The 16369-nt window shown below is 35.3% G+C and overlaps 1 protein-coding gene across 9 annotated transcripts in view; it reads right to left on the bottom strand.

Moving 5' to 3' along the window:
• The window catches only part of Epha5 (EPH receptor A5), a 278614-nt gene that overhangs the window by 205687 nt on the left and 56558 nt on the right, over positions 1-16369 (bottom strand). For all 9 annotated transcript variants that reach the window (XM_050150286.1, XM_050150285.1, XM_050150284.1 and 6 more), the window contains exon 3: positions 7523-8186. In XM_050150286.1, the coding sequence (XP_050006243.1) occupies positions 7523-8186 (664 nt within the window). The remainder of the gene's footprint in view (positions 1-7522; positions 8187-16369) is intronic.

The following is a 16369-nucleotide window of genomic DNA, read 5'->3' on the forward strand; positions in this document are numbered from 1 at the left end:
ACTTATCTATCATATCTATCTATCTCTCTATCATCTATCTATCTATCTATCTATCTATCTATCTATCTATCTATCATCTATCTTCTGTCTTATTTTAAGTCTCAAAAGTGGTATCTCCTCCCTCCTCACCTCCCAGACACCTTTTCCCTACTCACTCCTCTGTCTCACTTCAGGAAAGGGCCAAGCACCCATGGGATATCAAGCAAACATGCCATACAAGTTGCAGTAAAACTAGACTCCACCCTTTGTTTGAAGGCTGGATGGCACAACCCCATTAGGAGGAAAGGGGTCCCAAAAGCAGTGGAAACAGTCAGAGATAGAACGTGCTCCCACTTCCTACAAGAAGACCAAGCTGTACAACTATCTTCAGAGGGCCTAGGTCAAACCCATGCAGGCTCCCTGAACTGATGTTCATTCTCTGTGAACCCCTATGATCACTGCTTGGTTGATTCTGTGGGATATTTTTTTTTTATTTTGGTGTCCTTGATCCCTCTGGTTCTTACTATCCTTCCTCCCCCTCTACTGTAGGATTTTTTGAGCTCTACTTAATATTGGCTGTGGGTCTTTGCCGCTGTTTCCATCAGTTGCTGGATGAAGCCTCTCTGATGACAACTATGCTAGGCTTATTTCTAAGAGTATAGTAAAATATCATTACAGACCATCTCATTGATTCTTTTAAAAATATTCTTTCTGGTCCAGTTTGATTCTATCCTGGGTCTCTGGGCTCTCCAGTCTCTGCTTCCTGGCCATCCAAGCAGTGCCAGGTGTGGCCTCTTTCTGTTGCATGGGTCTCAAGCTGGGATATTCATTGGTGTTTCCTTCCCACAATTTGTTTGCCACATTTACCCTAGCACATCTTTTATGCAGGACAAATTGTACATTGAAGGTTTTGTTGCTGGGTTGTTTTCCCAGTCCCTACACTGGAAGTCTTTCCTGGTTACAGGTGATGGTCAGTTCACACTCCATATTCCCCATTATTAGTAGTCTTAGCTATTGTCACCCTTATAGATTTCTGAGAATTTCCATAGCACTAGGTTTCACTCAATTCTAAAATGACCCCTAAGTTTCAGTTGTCTCTCCCAGTACTTTCTCTCTCCTCCAGGATAGAGGGAAGATGGAGAGAGAGAGTACTGAGCAGGACATTTTACTAATTTATGTCCTGGTTGTGTTGTGTTTATCCATCTGTGCTTGCATGGGTTTAGGTATAAAATGTGTGCTCAATAGAACTTAGAGGCCAGAAAAGGGTATCAGATCCCCTAGAACCAGAAATGCAGGTGGTTATGAACACTGTGTAAGTGCTGGAAGTCAAACATCTGTCATCTACAATTGCATTTACATTCAATATGTATATATTTGACCCTAAATGTTTATTGATTCTTTTATCCTTTAAACCGTGTAACAGATATTAAAATAGCCCATTTAGCCAGGAAACTTAGGAATTAGTTAGTCTTTTATTTCTCAAAGTTTAATTCTCAAAACACTGGGACAAGAGTACAGATGTATAAAGTAACACAAATTAGGCATTAAATTATTTCCTGACATTACAAGATTATCTGCTGAGTTACTCTTTTATTTCTTCAATGTCTGTGTTAAACATCATTTTTTTTCTAAAAAGAAACATTATTTTGTCCGAAGTTAGCACAGCCCATCCTCAGGTAGTCATATATCCAACAACAACAACAACAAAATCTCCTATGTCTGGTATTCAAAGATGAAGCTATGTGCATGTCTGTCTGTCTTCCTGGGGTACAGCCTTGTACAGGCTTGACACAATGTTAGTTAAATAAGGAGAAACATTATTATTTAATGTGGTAAGTTTTCCTACAGTACTGGAACTCTATAAAATGTATTTTTTTATTTAGGAAGTTAATTGATATTTGAATAGCTTGGTTTAATCTAATACAGCAAAATTTAAGATTATTCTTTTATACATAAAGCCACTCAAAAAATACAGTCCACTTTAAAGAAATTATGAATTGTTAACCTATAGTTAGACTTATAATAAATGCATACACTCCAGTAAATACACCTTTTTTAATAAAGTATAATTGATGTGGGAGAGATTTCTTTCTAATCTGTTGCTTTCATTGGTTAATTAATAAAGAAACTGCCTAGGCCCATTTGATAGGTCAACCCTTAGGTGGGTGGAGTAAACAGAACAGAATGCTGGGAGAAAGAAAGCTGAGTCAGTGAGTCACCATGATTCTCCCACTCCAGACAGATGCAGGTTAAGATCTTCCTTGGTAAGCCAGCTTGTGGGCTACACAGATTAATAGAAATGGGTTAGATCAATATGTAAGAGCTAGCCAATAAGAGGCTGGAACTAATGGGCCAAGCAGTGTTTAAAAGAATACAGTTTCCGTGTAATTATTTCGGGTATAAAGCTAGCCATGCTGGTGGCCGGGTGCCAGGAACGCAGTCCTGCTGCACCTATTACTACATATAATAAATAGCAATTGTCTAGGAAAAAATACAATGTGTTCAATACTATCTGTCAGCTGCTATGAAGCAGGAAAAATCAAAGAAGGAAATGAGAAGGATTCAGATGCTTGTATTGGAGAGATAGCCAGACTAAGCAAAGGGGCAATTTGAACCCATTTTGGATCAGAATCAATGTGCTTAGAACCCTAGACTGCATTGTCTTCCACAAACAGTATTTCTCACCATTTTGAAGGTAATTTAGGCAGCTTTTAATACATGTACCTTGCTTGTTCTATGGAATCTAACATGTCTCTCTCTTTGAAGAATTATTATTTTTCACTTTTCCAATGGTACAGAGTTCATAAATGCATCTACAAACGTGTTTAGTATTGTTGGAATATATGCTCACTGGGGGAAATAGAGGGCTTAGTGCTTCTCCACTGAGAGTTAGAATATTACAGAGAGTACTTGGCCATCTCTGGAGGCAGTTTTTCACTTTCTAAATGAAGTGTAGAATTCCTACGGCTACTACTGGGTGAGATCAAAGAACCTGCTAAAATCCTCTCCCCGTCGCTGACCCACATTTCTACTCGCACCATCTCATAAGTATTTGGCTCAAAATATTAATGACAGTGTTGAAAACATGATTTAGAATAAAAGAAAACATGAAAAAAGACAACATTCTATAAAACAACTGCAAAACCTCAGTAAAGAGCAGCTTAACTGAAAGAAACAAAAAGCCATCTATTTTTATTATACTTATATGTAATACTTGAAAATACATGTGAGGGCTTAGCTAATGTGCACATCATGGTGTTTATACATACATACAAACATAGACATGCATACATTGCTGACACTTATGTGCATACATGCAAAGCCACATGCATATATCCACACATAAATACACATGTGTACAGATGCATACACTTATATTCACACATGAACACACGTACACACATGCAAACAAAACACTTTTATTGTATACTTGCATAATAACTAACCCTTTTGAAATTTTAAAATTAAAATCAGTTTCTTATTGTTGAATACAATAGCATACCAAATAGAACCAAGAGTTCAACCTCTTTGATGTTTTTTGGTAATTTGCCTAATTAAAAATAACTAGGCTCCCCAATGCATAATTACAGGAACACCTAGTACACTATACTTCCAGGCAGACCTTATTCACTCATAAATATGAGCCAGAAATATGAATGATCACTATACCGCTCCCTGCTGTATCTGTACTGTTTCTGAATCAAAGGTCTTTCCTGGGTTGGGTATTTTCACTACACTTTTCCTTGCTGTGCAATCATCTCCCAGTTGGACAGTTAATAAGTGGTTTTCCTCCCTAGTCCTTGATGTGCAACCTGCTTTACCCTGTATTTTCGCATGCACTATATACCTTCTTCACTCTGGCTGGTTTTGGCAGTGACCCACAATCTAAATCCCTTTTCCCCATTTGATATAAGTGAAACCATAATTATCTAGGGCTAATTTCAAATTACTACTTCATTCCACTCTCAACTGATGAAGATTAGTGGTCTTGCTTTGCATTTGAGAAAGTCAGCAACACAATCACAAGAGAACTCAGCGGGCAACATTTGATTCATGTGAACTCAATTACTTCTGTCAAACACATCCATTTCAATAAAAAGCAGAAACTTTCAAAATGGGCTTTTGCTAACCATTTTGTGCTAAAAAATCATACGACTCCTGGAGAAAAATTATATGAAATACGCAGGAAATAATAATAAATAACAGGTAAGGAAACACACATGGCTAAATGGAATTGGGTTAGAATTTTTTTCTGAAACCAAAGACCATTTCAAAGAAAGAATTTTGCATAGATACAGTAGTTAATTATAGAAATCTAAGGCATGTATTTCCGCATCACAAAACGAATTCATAGAACATTTTATATTAGTAAAATAAAAACTAGAATATTGTATTATTTGACCCAAAATAGATTATTACAGATAAAGCTGTCTGATACTTTACAGGAAGTTCAATGGGAACTTTCAATGGTGTGGATATAAAGAATCATGTATTACTGAACTGAACTTGTCCACTGAACCTATGCTCTGTTGTCCTTGGTGGTGAGACCATATTGTTACTTACTTGTTTAGCATTCTCAACCCTGAAATTCGATTTCTAAAAATCTTTAGGTCAATCCAATCATGCCTACAGGGGTAAAGGATGACACAAGCATGATTGACCAGATTTCCCAGGTCATCACCTGGAAAAATCTCACAAATATTCATGTATGATAATGTATTACAATACATATATTCAAATTCCAGCTTCTTGACATAATTACAACCTTAATTAAACCTTAACCTAATTTGGTGAGCAGAGAGACTGAGTAATTAAATGTCATTATGTAATAAGTCTACTTTATAAATATATTTCAATAGGCCAGCTTTGTGGCTTGACAAAATTGACTGAGATGGTGCCCACAGTGGTGAGCCCACGAAATGCTAATCATTTCAAAGCATGGAAATGGCTTTTTTCTTACTACTGAGAATTTTTTCTCAGACTCTTTTGGGCAAGACTTATTTTAGAAGATTAGTTTTGGAAGATTTATTAAATTTAATTTTGAACAGAACAAGAACATTTTCTGTATGTGAAGAGAAATGTAAAATAAATCAGCAATACAACATTTTTCACACCTTCGTACATTCTCTTCTCTCTTTGTTGACTCTACTCCCTTTTCTCTTGGTTTCCAATTTCTTTCTCAATTTGACTATATACCACTCCTGCCATAAGAAGTGAATAATGTAATGGTAATAGAGAGAGGAATTACATCACTACAAATTTCCGTGAAAAGGCAGTGTATAAGTAAATAAGAGTGAGCTTTGACCCAGTATTGATCAGTCATAACATCCCTCAAGAAAAGATACTGGAGTGTAGATCAGCAGGATGAGAATGTATTTTCTAGGAAGGTTGGAGACAGATGACTATTCAAGAGGGCAAGAGAAGAATTATAAAAGAACAAGTAATGCTATGAAAAAGGTTTTTGATAAACTGAACATAGCTGTGTGCTTAGCATGTAGAGCAGGGCAGTTAGCAAAGAGACAACATTAGATTTCTTACAGCTGGAGTTGTAAACAATTGCATGTGGCCATAGGGGAGTTGGGAATTGAACTTAGGTCCTGTGCAAGAGCATCTGTGTTTAATCACTCAGCCATAATAATATGGAATATTTTAAAGATTTTTTTTTTCATTTACAGCATGACCTTTCCAGTCCATCCCTCCTGTCACCCATTGTGGTCTCTACTCAATTATGAAGAGTATGAGGTGAGAAAGAAAAGAAGATTAGTGTTAAGTTCTCACAATAACACATATTTGATCAGACACATTGCTCCCTTGAGACATGATACTTTCAATGATAAGTGTCAATAGAATGCTTTCGTCTCATCAATTCAAATTTTATCCTAAGGGTTCAGAGTCTTCCTATACCCTCTTTTAATCTGAAAGGAAACAAATTTTGTAGTGGTCTAATTTAGCCTTCACTTACTCCCTAAAATCACATAAGTAATCAGTCAAGTAGATTGTTGCTTTAAAAGGATAACAAACAATATGAAGACATTATTAGTAAACTGTCTATTTACAATATTTAAAAATGAACTATAGCCAACATTAATTTACTAGCTGTTTCTATCATACATATATGACTTAACCATAAACTTTTGCAATTGTTCAAGAACAAAAGACAAGGTATTAGACCTTTCACATGATTCCAATCAAATCAACTCTGATTCATTTTCCTAACACACTTAGACACATAATATCCATTTGACAGCATTTTTAAGTGTGTGTCAGTATTTGTCTATGTGTGTGAGTGTGCCTATCAAGAAGAGATTAAATTGGAAATAACTAGAATTATCTATAAACAATATTATGAGGCTACTAAAATAAATTTAAAAAAAAGTGAAAAGATAAATTTTATTACAGGAAAGAGTTTTTGAAAGAATCAATAAACCAACCTCATTAGGATGATCATGTAAATGATGCAGTTTTGTCAACTGAAATCAACCTTGAACAAGATGAGTAGTTCAGCACATCTACAAGGAACTTAGGAAATAAGAATACATATCTAGCTCCCAGAAGGGATTGAGGGTCTGCTCAGTATGATGTTTTCGCCTCAGACAATACACACAAACCTCTTGTTATCTACTTAAAATTAAGAAATCATGTTGAAAACAATATGAAGCCCATAAGAGCACACATTTCCGAAGGGGAAAAATGTGTTTCCTTGTACACTGTTCTGCACTTTGTTATAAAGCGCTACCTTGCTTCAAAAAGCCATTGATAAATACCCAAGTTTAAAAGGACAACTTACCATACTGTGGGCAAAGCGAGAGCATTTCAAATGAATGAGGAAGCATGCATGATCAAGTTTCAATTTAAAAGAAAAATTAAAACAGAAAAAAAATCTCCAAGTGCAAATTGCTTTGAAATGACCTTTTCGTATTGACTCTGTCTCCAAACAGTTATTTTCATGGGGCACTGCTTATTATGCACTTAAAATTGATCTATAAATTTTGAAAAGCAAGCATATAATTGCAACCATATGTAAACAACGTAGTAAGCTATGTCCTTAGAGATGACAAATGTTTTTCTGAGAAGTTCATGTGGCTGAACCCATTTTCAAAGAATTTTTAAATGGAAGTTTAAAGCTTGCCAGGACAAGTCTCTTCTAAGATTTTTATATTTTAATTCTGTACAGCAAACAAGGATAGAAATAACTTCACAACAGCAAGCCACAGTGGTAGACAGACAACAATCCTACAATGGATGCTAGCAGGCCATCGGTTGTGCCAACCATAATAAAACTTCTGAGCATGAGTTGAATATGAGACATTGTGCCAAAATTCACACTCTGCGCATTAAGTATGTATACCCAATAAAGTAGTGCATTAAATCTTTCATCATTGCTTGAAAGTCTTTGAAATTCAGAGAAGAAAGAAATAAAACTTGAAGTGAAATAATTTCCAAAAATTAACAAAATAAAAGTTAACTTCTAATCAGTGCAGGAAATAGACACACATGATCCAAGAGAAACACAATGCCAACACAAATCACAGGAAAGGCTTACCTTGGCAGGTGCCATTTTTCTCTTCATATCCCGCCTTGCACATGCATTTCCCAATGGGAACCAGCCACTCTCCTTCAGCACTGCAGTGCATTTTGGGAGGATCATCTGTCACAGAATGGTTGACACAGGAACCTGACACCTCTAACAACTGTGAAGAATCAGCTCCAGTGATGGTGTCAGGGAAGACAGCCAAGTGTCTTACCACAGAAGGACATTTCTTATAGTACACACGCACGGAAACCAGAGCAATGCAAGCACCGACATCTTGGAAAGCGAGATAAAATCCCTTTTTACTCAGAGGTCCTACATCTCTGACCTCCGTATTGAGTTTCATGACACGGTCTCCAAGATCTAGTTCTGTAAAGCTCTCATCAGCAGCAATGGTATCAATCTTGATGTATTGATTCTCTTTAACCTTCCTTCCATTCTCATCATCGGATTCAAAATAATACATGTTAAATGTCTCCTTACAAGTGCCCAATCCTCCAGGAAGGCTGTTGCAATCCCTTAGAGTAAATTTGAGTTCAATAAAGATTCTGGAAGCACCTTCATTGGATATCCAACTTGTCAACAGCCAATTGTTCTGATTCTGTTCCATAACTCTGCATACTTGGTATGTGTGGATAGGGGCATAGTTTTCATCAACTTCGCCGATCTCTTCCCACTGTACAAGAGAAAATAGAGAGGTGTGAGAAAAACTGAAAACTCAAAAAGAAAAACGAAAATAACACACACAAACTCACACACAAAAGAATAAAACGTAATTTGTGGAAAGAAATATATATGCTTTCATACATAACATTGAAATAAGTCATATAAAAAGTTTCGGGAAGGATAGATCTAGAAAATATCATATTGAGTGAGGTAACTCAGACCCATAAAAAATAATATGCACTCGCTCATAAGTGGCTTTTAGATATAAAGCAAAAAAAAAAAAAAAACAGCCTACAATTCACAATCCCAGAGAACCTAGACAACAAAGAGTACCCTAAGAGAGACATACATGGATCTAATCTACAGGAGAAGTGGAAAAAGACAAGATATACTGAATAAATTGGGAGCATGGGGATCATGGGGAAGGGAGAGGAAAGGAGGGTATCAGAGAAAAACATATAGCTCAATAAAAACAATTAAAAATAAGAAAAAAAGTGTGGTAGGTGTAGGTTTATTCCCATTTGCCCTGCAAAGGACTTTCTATATTTTCAGCGCAGAGGCATATATCTCTCTATTCTAGAAATTAACAGCTGTCTATCTTTAAATTTTTCTATCCGCTAATTTTTTTTATTCTCAAGAATTTACTGACTCTTCTTTCTACTTGATTCAGGTCAGAGATCTCTAAAACGTCTTCTTTTGTTTGTCACAGGGGTTTCTAATTGGCTCCTTATCATATGTGTCTCTTAACTTTCAATTATATTTCGCTGTTGTTGGTTTGAGACAGGACCTCATAGTGCAAGTTCATCTGGAACTCACTATGTAGCCCAGGATAGGCTCTCCTGAGATTCTCCTACCTCAGTCTCCTGAGTGCTGAGATTATGGAGTATACCACCATAGCCTGGGACAATTCTACTTAATTCTGTTTTATAATTTCTTGATGTTTTTCTAATAAATTTTATTCTATAATCTCTCTCAGAATCCTATGTCAGATCATGCCATGGGAAGCATACACGATAGAAAATCATGTCAAAATGACTCTCAGGAACTGGGGACCGTGGCTCAGTAGAAGTTTACTTGCCTGGCGTGTGAAAAGATTAGAAATTTTCCTCAAGAACTGAAAAAAGAATTCACCCTTCATTGTTTCCCTTCTGCCCACTCTCCTGAAACAACAGATTTGCCCATTTAAAGCTATGTAGTCCATTTAAAATGTGTGTGTGCGTTTGTGTGTGTGTGTGTGTGTAAAGAGAACCAACTCCCTCAAGCTGCCATCTGATATCCATGTATGTGCCCTAATGCATGCACACACATGTGTGTGAACATGCACACAAATAAAATGTAGCCTAAAATAATTATAAAACATGCATTTTAAGCTAAAAAAAAATGTTTCGGGAGAACAGATTCACAAAAGCATTTTGTTTTTTCTGAATTTTATATTAAGGATTCAATCTGAGGTCTGATATTGCTAAGCATACATTTTCCCACTAAGCTACAATTTATACCCCCATTTGTGTGTACATCATTGGATCAACCCAAAGATGGAAAAATTATGAATGAAAAAAAAATAAAATTTTAGAATAAACATTTTAGGAAAAGATGTATATTTGTTGAACAGAAAGAATGATAGTTCTATGTGTTAAAAATTTGCTCCCCAGCTACATAGCTATTTAGAAGATACTGGTACAGTGAACAGTTAGAGGTATAACTAGGGGCAACAATATTATTTTGATAAAGAAACATAGCAAAAAACTTGATTACTACTGACATATTGATATACCCATAGACAAGTACACCACTCTACCCTCATTAGAGAAGCATCTTGCGGTAGATGGCAATTAACACAGAGACCAACAGCTGCACAATGTGTAGAGATTGAGAGATTTTAGAGCACTCTGTGCTATATAGGCTTTTTGTCTGTTAGTTTGTTTTTGTTTATTTTTATCAAACCGTTTCCCTCAAGGGTATGTAGAGTAGGGGACAAAAAGATTATAAGACCCAGAGGTGGTGCATGACTCTTAAGAAACAGTGTCTTCCATACACAATAGGACTGATCCACTTATGAACTTACAGAGACTGTGACTGCACACAAGACCTGCACAGGTTCAAAGCAGACAAAATCCCAGTGCTGAGAAGAAGCTGGCACAAAGACACACCCACAGCCAAAAAAGTATTCACTGCCACTACCTGCTGGGAAGGAAAGACCTGTTTTTTCCAATGGAGTATCACATTCTGAGGATAGGCCCTATGCCCAGATAGTAATTGACCAAAACAAAAGAGACCCTATATTTAGTAGGGGTTGGCTTTTTTGCTTCATTTTGTTTGTGTATTTTTGTCTTATTTTGTTTTTATTTGTTTTTGATTGCTGATTGCAGATTTTTTTTGAGAGGGAGAAATATCAATTAAAAGGAAAGTGAGAAATAAGAAGGAACTGGTTGGAGTTGGGGGAGAGGAAGATAAAATGCTCAAAATATATCGTATGAAAAAAAAGTAGAAAGAAAACAAAATAGTTGAGGCCTGGAGAGATATCATTAATTCTTTTCACAGTTTTCTTCCAAGAGAATGAGAGGAACTAGTATTTTCTTTTCCTCTGGTGTATTCTGGTCAAGTAAGCAGTTTTTGTCTGCTGCACACCCTTGCCAGTATTGCTGGTCAGTCTCAGAGCAGTGAGACTCAATTGATCAAAGACCAAATTCATTACAACTTTAAACTGGGATTTAACATTTTGTTCTGTGATTTAACTACAGCAGGTATTTGTTTTAGTAGCTGAAAGGAAATAAGGCAAATAAAGTTTAGCTGGAATAAAAAAAGCATAATTTAAAAAAGAATGAGAACAGAGAACAGCAAGCACATGAAAGAAAGCTATTACATTTAAGAACAGCAATTTATTTCATATTATCATCTTGCAAATCACATATCAATGTAATAAAATTTGAAAGTAAATCTATTAACTCCAAATTAAAATTAAATATTTAATCCTATTTATTGACTCCAAAAACATATCTTAGACAAAGAGGACTTAAAAATAACTTATCCCCACCAAAATACTCCCACGTTTAGAATATCAAGATACCAGATTCCAGAACAGCACATCACAGACATTCATTGCTTGAACACATCAGTTGAAATTAAGAATTTTAAGTTTGTACAGAACCTATTTGAACATAACTCTGCAAACTTAAGTTTTTTTTAATATTCTAGAAGTACAACCAGCAATGAATATTGCTGACTTTCAATAAATAGAGAATATGTAGCTTCAGACATTAGATATTACATATAAACCGAGAAAAATTTATTTCTATGGATGTGAAATTAAAGAAAGCATTGTTTTTTTCATTTTCTTCAGTTGGCAGGAATGTAAAAAAATGTAGAGTCAAATAGATGGAAATATATTTTATACTTCAGATGCCTACCTAAAAATTCTAGCTGCCCTCAGACAGACACATGTAAAAGGCACAAAGGACATAAAACTGCTGAGTGGCAGATTCACAAGAGAAACCCATGGACATCACGATAACAGCTTTCCCAGTGTGTCATCAGCGGGCTGGGTTCTTTCATTCTGTATTATTTATTTTCTGTTTAAAATTAATATCAACTTTGCATAGCCACTGAGTCTACAGCAGCTATTTGGTCATTCTAATAACAATCTGCTTATGTATTAGTCTACAAGCAATTTTAGTTTAGATTCTTTATTATAAATCATCTCTTCATGTCATGATCAATATTTAAAGTAAAAGAACTATAAACAAATAGGTGAACAATAAATTTACCATAATATCAGTTAAATGGTGTGTTTTGTATTAGTAAAAGGGAATATGACATGATAAAGAAAAGGAAATGAAAAATGTTCACCTTCTTTCATGATACAAGCATAATCGTATACTGATACAAGGTTCAGAAGGATGAGGTTACCAAGTAGAGTAATATAAAATACAAGGAGCCTCCGACATCAAAAACCAAGGCAGTCATGGCCATTTTGGAATAAAGAACAAATACTAAATGCAAGCCACACAGAAGTTGACAGGGCAGCTGCATACTCCTGCTTCAGGAGCCAATTTAAAAGCACGTGTATGAATGTCATACTGCTCCAAATTGTTTCAATTAATGGGGAAGAAAATACAATAAATATAATAAAATAATAAATAAAATATAATAAAATCTGTTCTGGTATGATTTTATTTATTCATACTTTTCCAGTATAAAACTGTAGATTTACAATGCATAATTCAATGAACAAAGAGAGAACTTTAAACATTTTGACAAAAAAGATTCCAAGCAGGAACTATCGAGATTTTCCATGCCTGTCCTCAGTTAAACAAATATGTTAAAGAATTAGAAAAAATATTTTGTTTATTTTAGATTCTCTGAAATAATCTCAAATCTGGCAGTTTTGTTCCTCTTAGCATAAGAAATGATCTTCCTGATCTCAGAAAAAGAATAAAAAATAAAAACAGGTATGATGAAGAAACAAAAGAAATAGAATAAAATAAAATGATGAAAATATCATTCATCAAGAACTCAGGAAAGGGGTAGGTAAATTTCAAGTTACTTTTACAAAAGTCATATCAAGGTAATTGGAGTAACTTAATGAAAGCTGTGAAAAAATTTATGTTCAGTGTTTCTGGAAGAATTATGATTCTGTGTTCACTGGATATTAGGAAGTTGGATAAAAGTCTGTCTTTTCAGGTCAGGGCAATTCCCCAAGGTCTATACTCTAAGTCCATGTTCTTCTCTGTAGTTGTTTTCTATGTGTTTGCCTTAAAATTTAAGTTCCTGTTAAACAGATAGCGTCGGTTGGCATGACAGCTCTCCCATGTGCTTATGGCTTTTTAACTTTACCGAGGCTTGGAAACCTCCTACGAAGTTGTATTCTTCACTCACACCTGCTGAGGCCTCTCGTGTCACCCACACTCACCAGGAAACCGATTCACGATTTTATATGTGTGGCACAGATTCATTTCTCTTTCTCCCTAACTATAAGAACGATTTTCTTTGGTCTACTCTGGCTGCCTTCTTAAGCTTTTTGCCTGGAGCACCAGCTATCTCCTGCTCTCATTTCCAATCCAGCAGCGCATGCGCTGCGCTGCATCGTTTCCCTTTAACAGAGGAAAATACTCAGGGCACAGAGTTTAGGCTCTAATCTTCCTTTAGATTGTGCTCCCAAATCCATACTAAGAAGCATGGTGGGAATGGAATCGATTCTGACCTTTACGCTATCAGAGGTTACAGATCATCCAGTTCCGTTTTCATTATTTTATTTCTATTTATCTTTCTTCTACATCAAGAAATTAATCAATTTTTTGAGGTCAAGGAACAGTGGCAAGAAACTCCACAGCCAACCTCTGGATAAAGATGCTTGATTGTCGTTGTTCAGTGGGAAATTGTGCCCTGCAGTTCAATTTTAGTGCCAAAAATTCTGCTGTCTCAATGTATAAATTGGGATCCAATAACTGGCACTTAGGCTCTGAGCTGAGAACTGAAGATATCTACTATGATCAGTTAAAAATACTAATGCCCAGTTTATAAGAAAAAAAGGAAAAAGAAAAGAAGGAAAAACAGGAAGGTTCTAAAGATAGGATGTTCTAACCATTTCAGAAATAAAATATCCAAGGAGCAGAAACAAGAATGGACCTTTTAAAGCGCACATAAGCACACATCTCATCTGACCAACTTGTCTGTCCAGATCTAAGTCTACCTTCCAGGCATATCTGTCCTTCATCTAAGGATTCCCTTGGAAGATTCCTCCATTCACTACAGCATTTACTATGCAATTTTAGAAGGATGAACAACTGAAAGTACAATTATGATTTCATGGTGGAAAATTGTATGTCTTAGGATTACTATTTCTGTGATGTAACATCACAAGCAAAAGAATTCGGGTTGCAAAGAGATATTTGGCGTACACTTCTACATATCAGACTATCAATTGAAGTAAGTCAGGGCAGAAACTCAAACAGGGCAGGAAACTGGAGGCAGGATCTGATGCAAAGGCCTCAAAGGGCTTGTTTGTTCTTCTTTCTCATAGAACCTAATACCATAAACCACTCGGGGAGGAGTGACCCCACCGACAATGGGGTATGCTCTCCTCTGTAAGTCACTAGTTAAGAAAGTCTCAGAGAATTGCTTACAACCTGATACATGGAGGCATTTTCGCAACTGAGTTTCCCTCCTCTCTGATGACTCTAGCTTGTGTCATGTTGATATAAAATGACCCAGTACAGTGAGATATCAGACTAATATGCTTTTTTTTCATATATTTGTTGCTTTCTAAATCTCTTACAATTGATAGCAAGCCGTTTCTCATGGGAAAAATGCTATAAAAGTAAAATGGTATAAAATGAGTAGACTCTCAATCTCAAGTAAGTAAGCATTTGCAGGGGTTTACCAAAATGTGCAAGCTAAGGAGAGTCAAAAATGAGGAATCTTTGTCTTGGGTCATCATTTCTTGAAAAATATTGCAAATTAAAAATAGTTCTGGAATTTATAGAGATCTCAATGCTTACGTACTAGAGGAAGTAAATAGATGCAGACCCATTTTTGATCCATCTTTTTTGTAAAAAAAAATTTATGTAGAGAACAACTTCAGAGACTACAATCACACTGCTTTCTGGAAAGCAAGCACCGGCCATAAGTAAATTACGCTAATAACTGCCAAATTATCTAAGTTCATAGCTCTGATTTCAACCAGTGCCTTTGGTTTATGAGATCGATTTTATTTCATTTTTCTAGATGTATTGATTTTTTTCACTTTACTAAGAATATATTTCCTCCAAATGAGCACATTTTGTTTATAATTCTCTCTGAGCAATTTTTTTTAAAAAACAATCTTTTTTTAAAAAATACATACCAATTCCAGTTCCCTCTTTCTTGCTCTTCTCTCCCTCTCTCCACCTTCCCTTCCTCTCCTCAGAGAGGATGAGGCCTCCCACGAGGTGTCAAGGAAATATGTCTAGATGCATTTATTTTATATGTATGCACAACATGTGCACCTCTGGCCTCACTAGAGGTCAGAAGAGACTATCGGAGCCTCTGAAACTGAAGCCCAAAAACACTGTGAATCACTATGTTGATGCTAACAAGCAAACCCAGGTTTTCGGGAAAAAAATTCTAACTGTTGAGCCATCACTATAACTCTGAGGATTAAAATTTTAGTGAATAAAATATAGAGTCACCTGTGGTAATTTTCACCAAAAAAGAGGAAACTTTTCAATGTTTATAGAATCAGATTATTTTTTATTTCATGCAAAATAGTTTTTATTTCATTAAAAAAAACAGTTTCTTGTTTAGTTTTCTGACTTTTGGCAACTCAACAGGCAAAAGAAACATCTTTGGTTATGTAAAAACTCCAAAGGAAAAAGATTTAATAATAAAACACTTAACACAGTTCTTATTTCCTAAAATCAATCTCTCCAATAGTTACAGATCTTTGGTAAACAACTGTGATAAGATGTTCAACGTCTAGCATGAAAAACACAAATCCAAATCTTTTCTTTTCTTCAGTAATATGTTAGTGGTAAAAAGCCTTCCATCAAGTAAACTTTGAGTTTCTTGAAACATCTTTACAATGAATGAGTATAATGTAATATTATTGCTAGAAATGCCTCAATTAATTTTCTGGGTATAAAATTAAACTGAAGTTGATTATTCCATTGCTTATGGACTAATACAGATATTTATGATCTTGAATTTAATTCATGACTTGAAGAAAATCATTAAGAAATAAATTCAGTCTTGGAAGCTTATATGAGAATTTACATATGGAAATTCATATGTAATTGGCTATCTATATAAAACAATATGTGTGAATGACAAAGAAGCAGTTCTTCCTTACCCTCTCTCTCCATTAATGTTTCAGTTAGCAAATATTCTTAAATTGTTTATTATTCATTATTTATGCTGAAAAGATATGACTTATAAATACAAAAGCTCCTCAGGAAAGACTTATGATAGAAATAGATGTAAGTAGAAACATTTTTGTAACTCAGGTCGAAAGGTAACATTCAGTAGTAGCATGCGTTGTGTGTGAGTCCGTGAGGCCTTGAAATGCATTCTTAATGACACGAAAAAATAATGCCGCCAGAAAGCTAGGATTTGATCAAGAAAGTATTTCTTAATTAAGTTATATGATGAATATACCATCAAATATAAAATTAAGAGCTAAATGTCAAATATAAAATTATTCAACTTTAAAAAGAGATA

The sequence above is a fragment of the Alexandromys fortis genome, unplaced genomic scaffold (genome assembly GCF_014885135.2).
Source record: "Alexandromys fortis isolate MF-2015 unplaced genomic scaffold, M_Fortis_MF-2015_v1.1 scaffold_0, whole genome shotgun sequence".
Classification (NCBI taxonomy): Eukaryota; Metazoa; Chordata; class Mammalia; order Rodentia; family Cricetidae; genus Alexandromys; species Alexandromys fortis.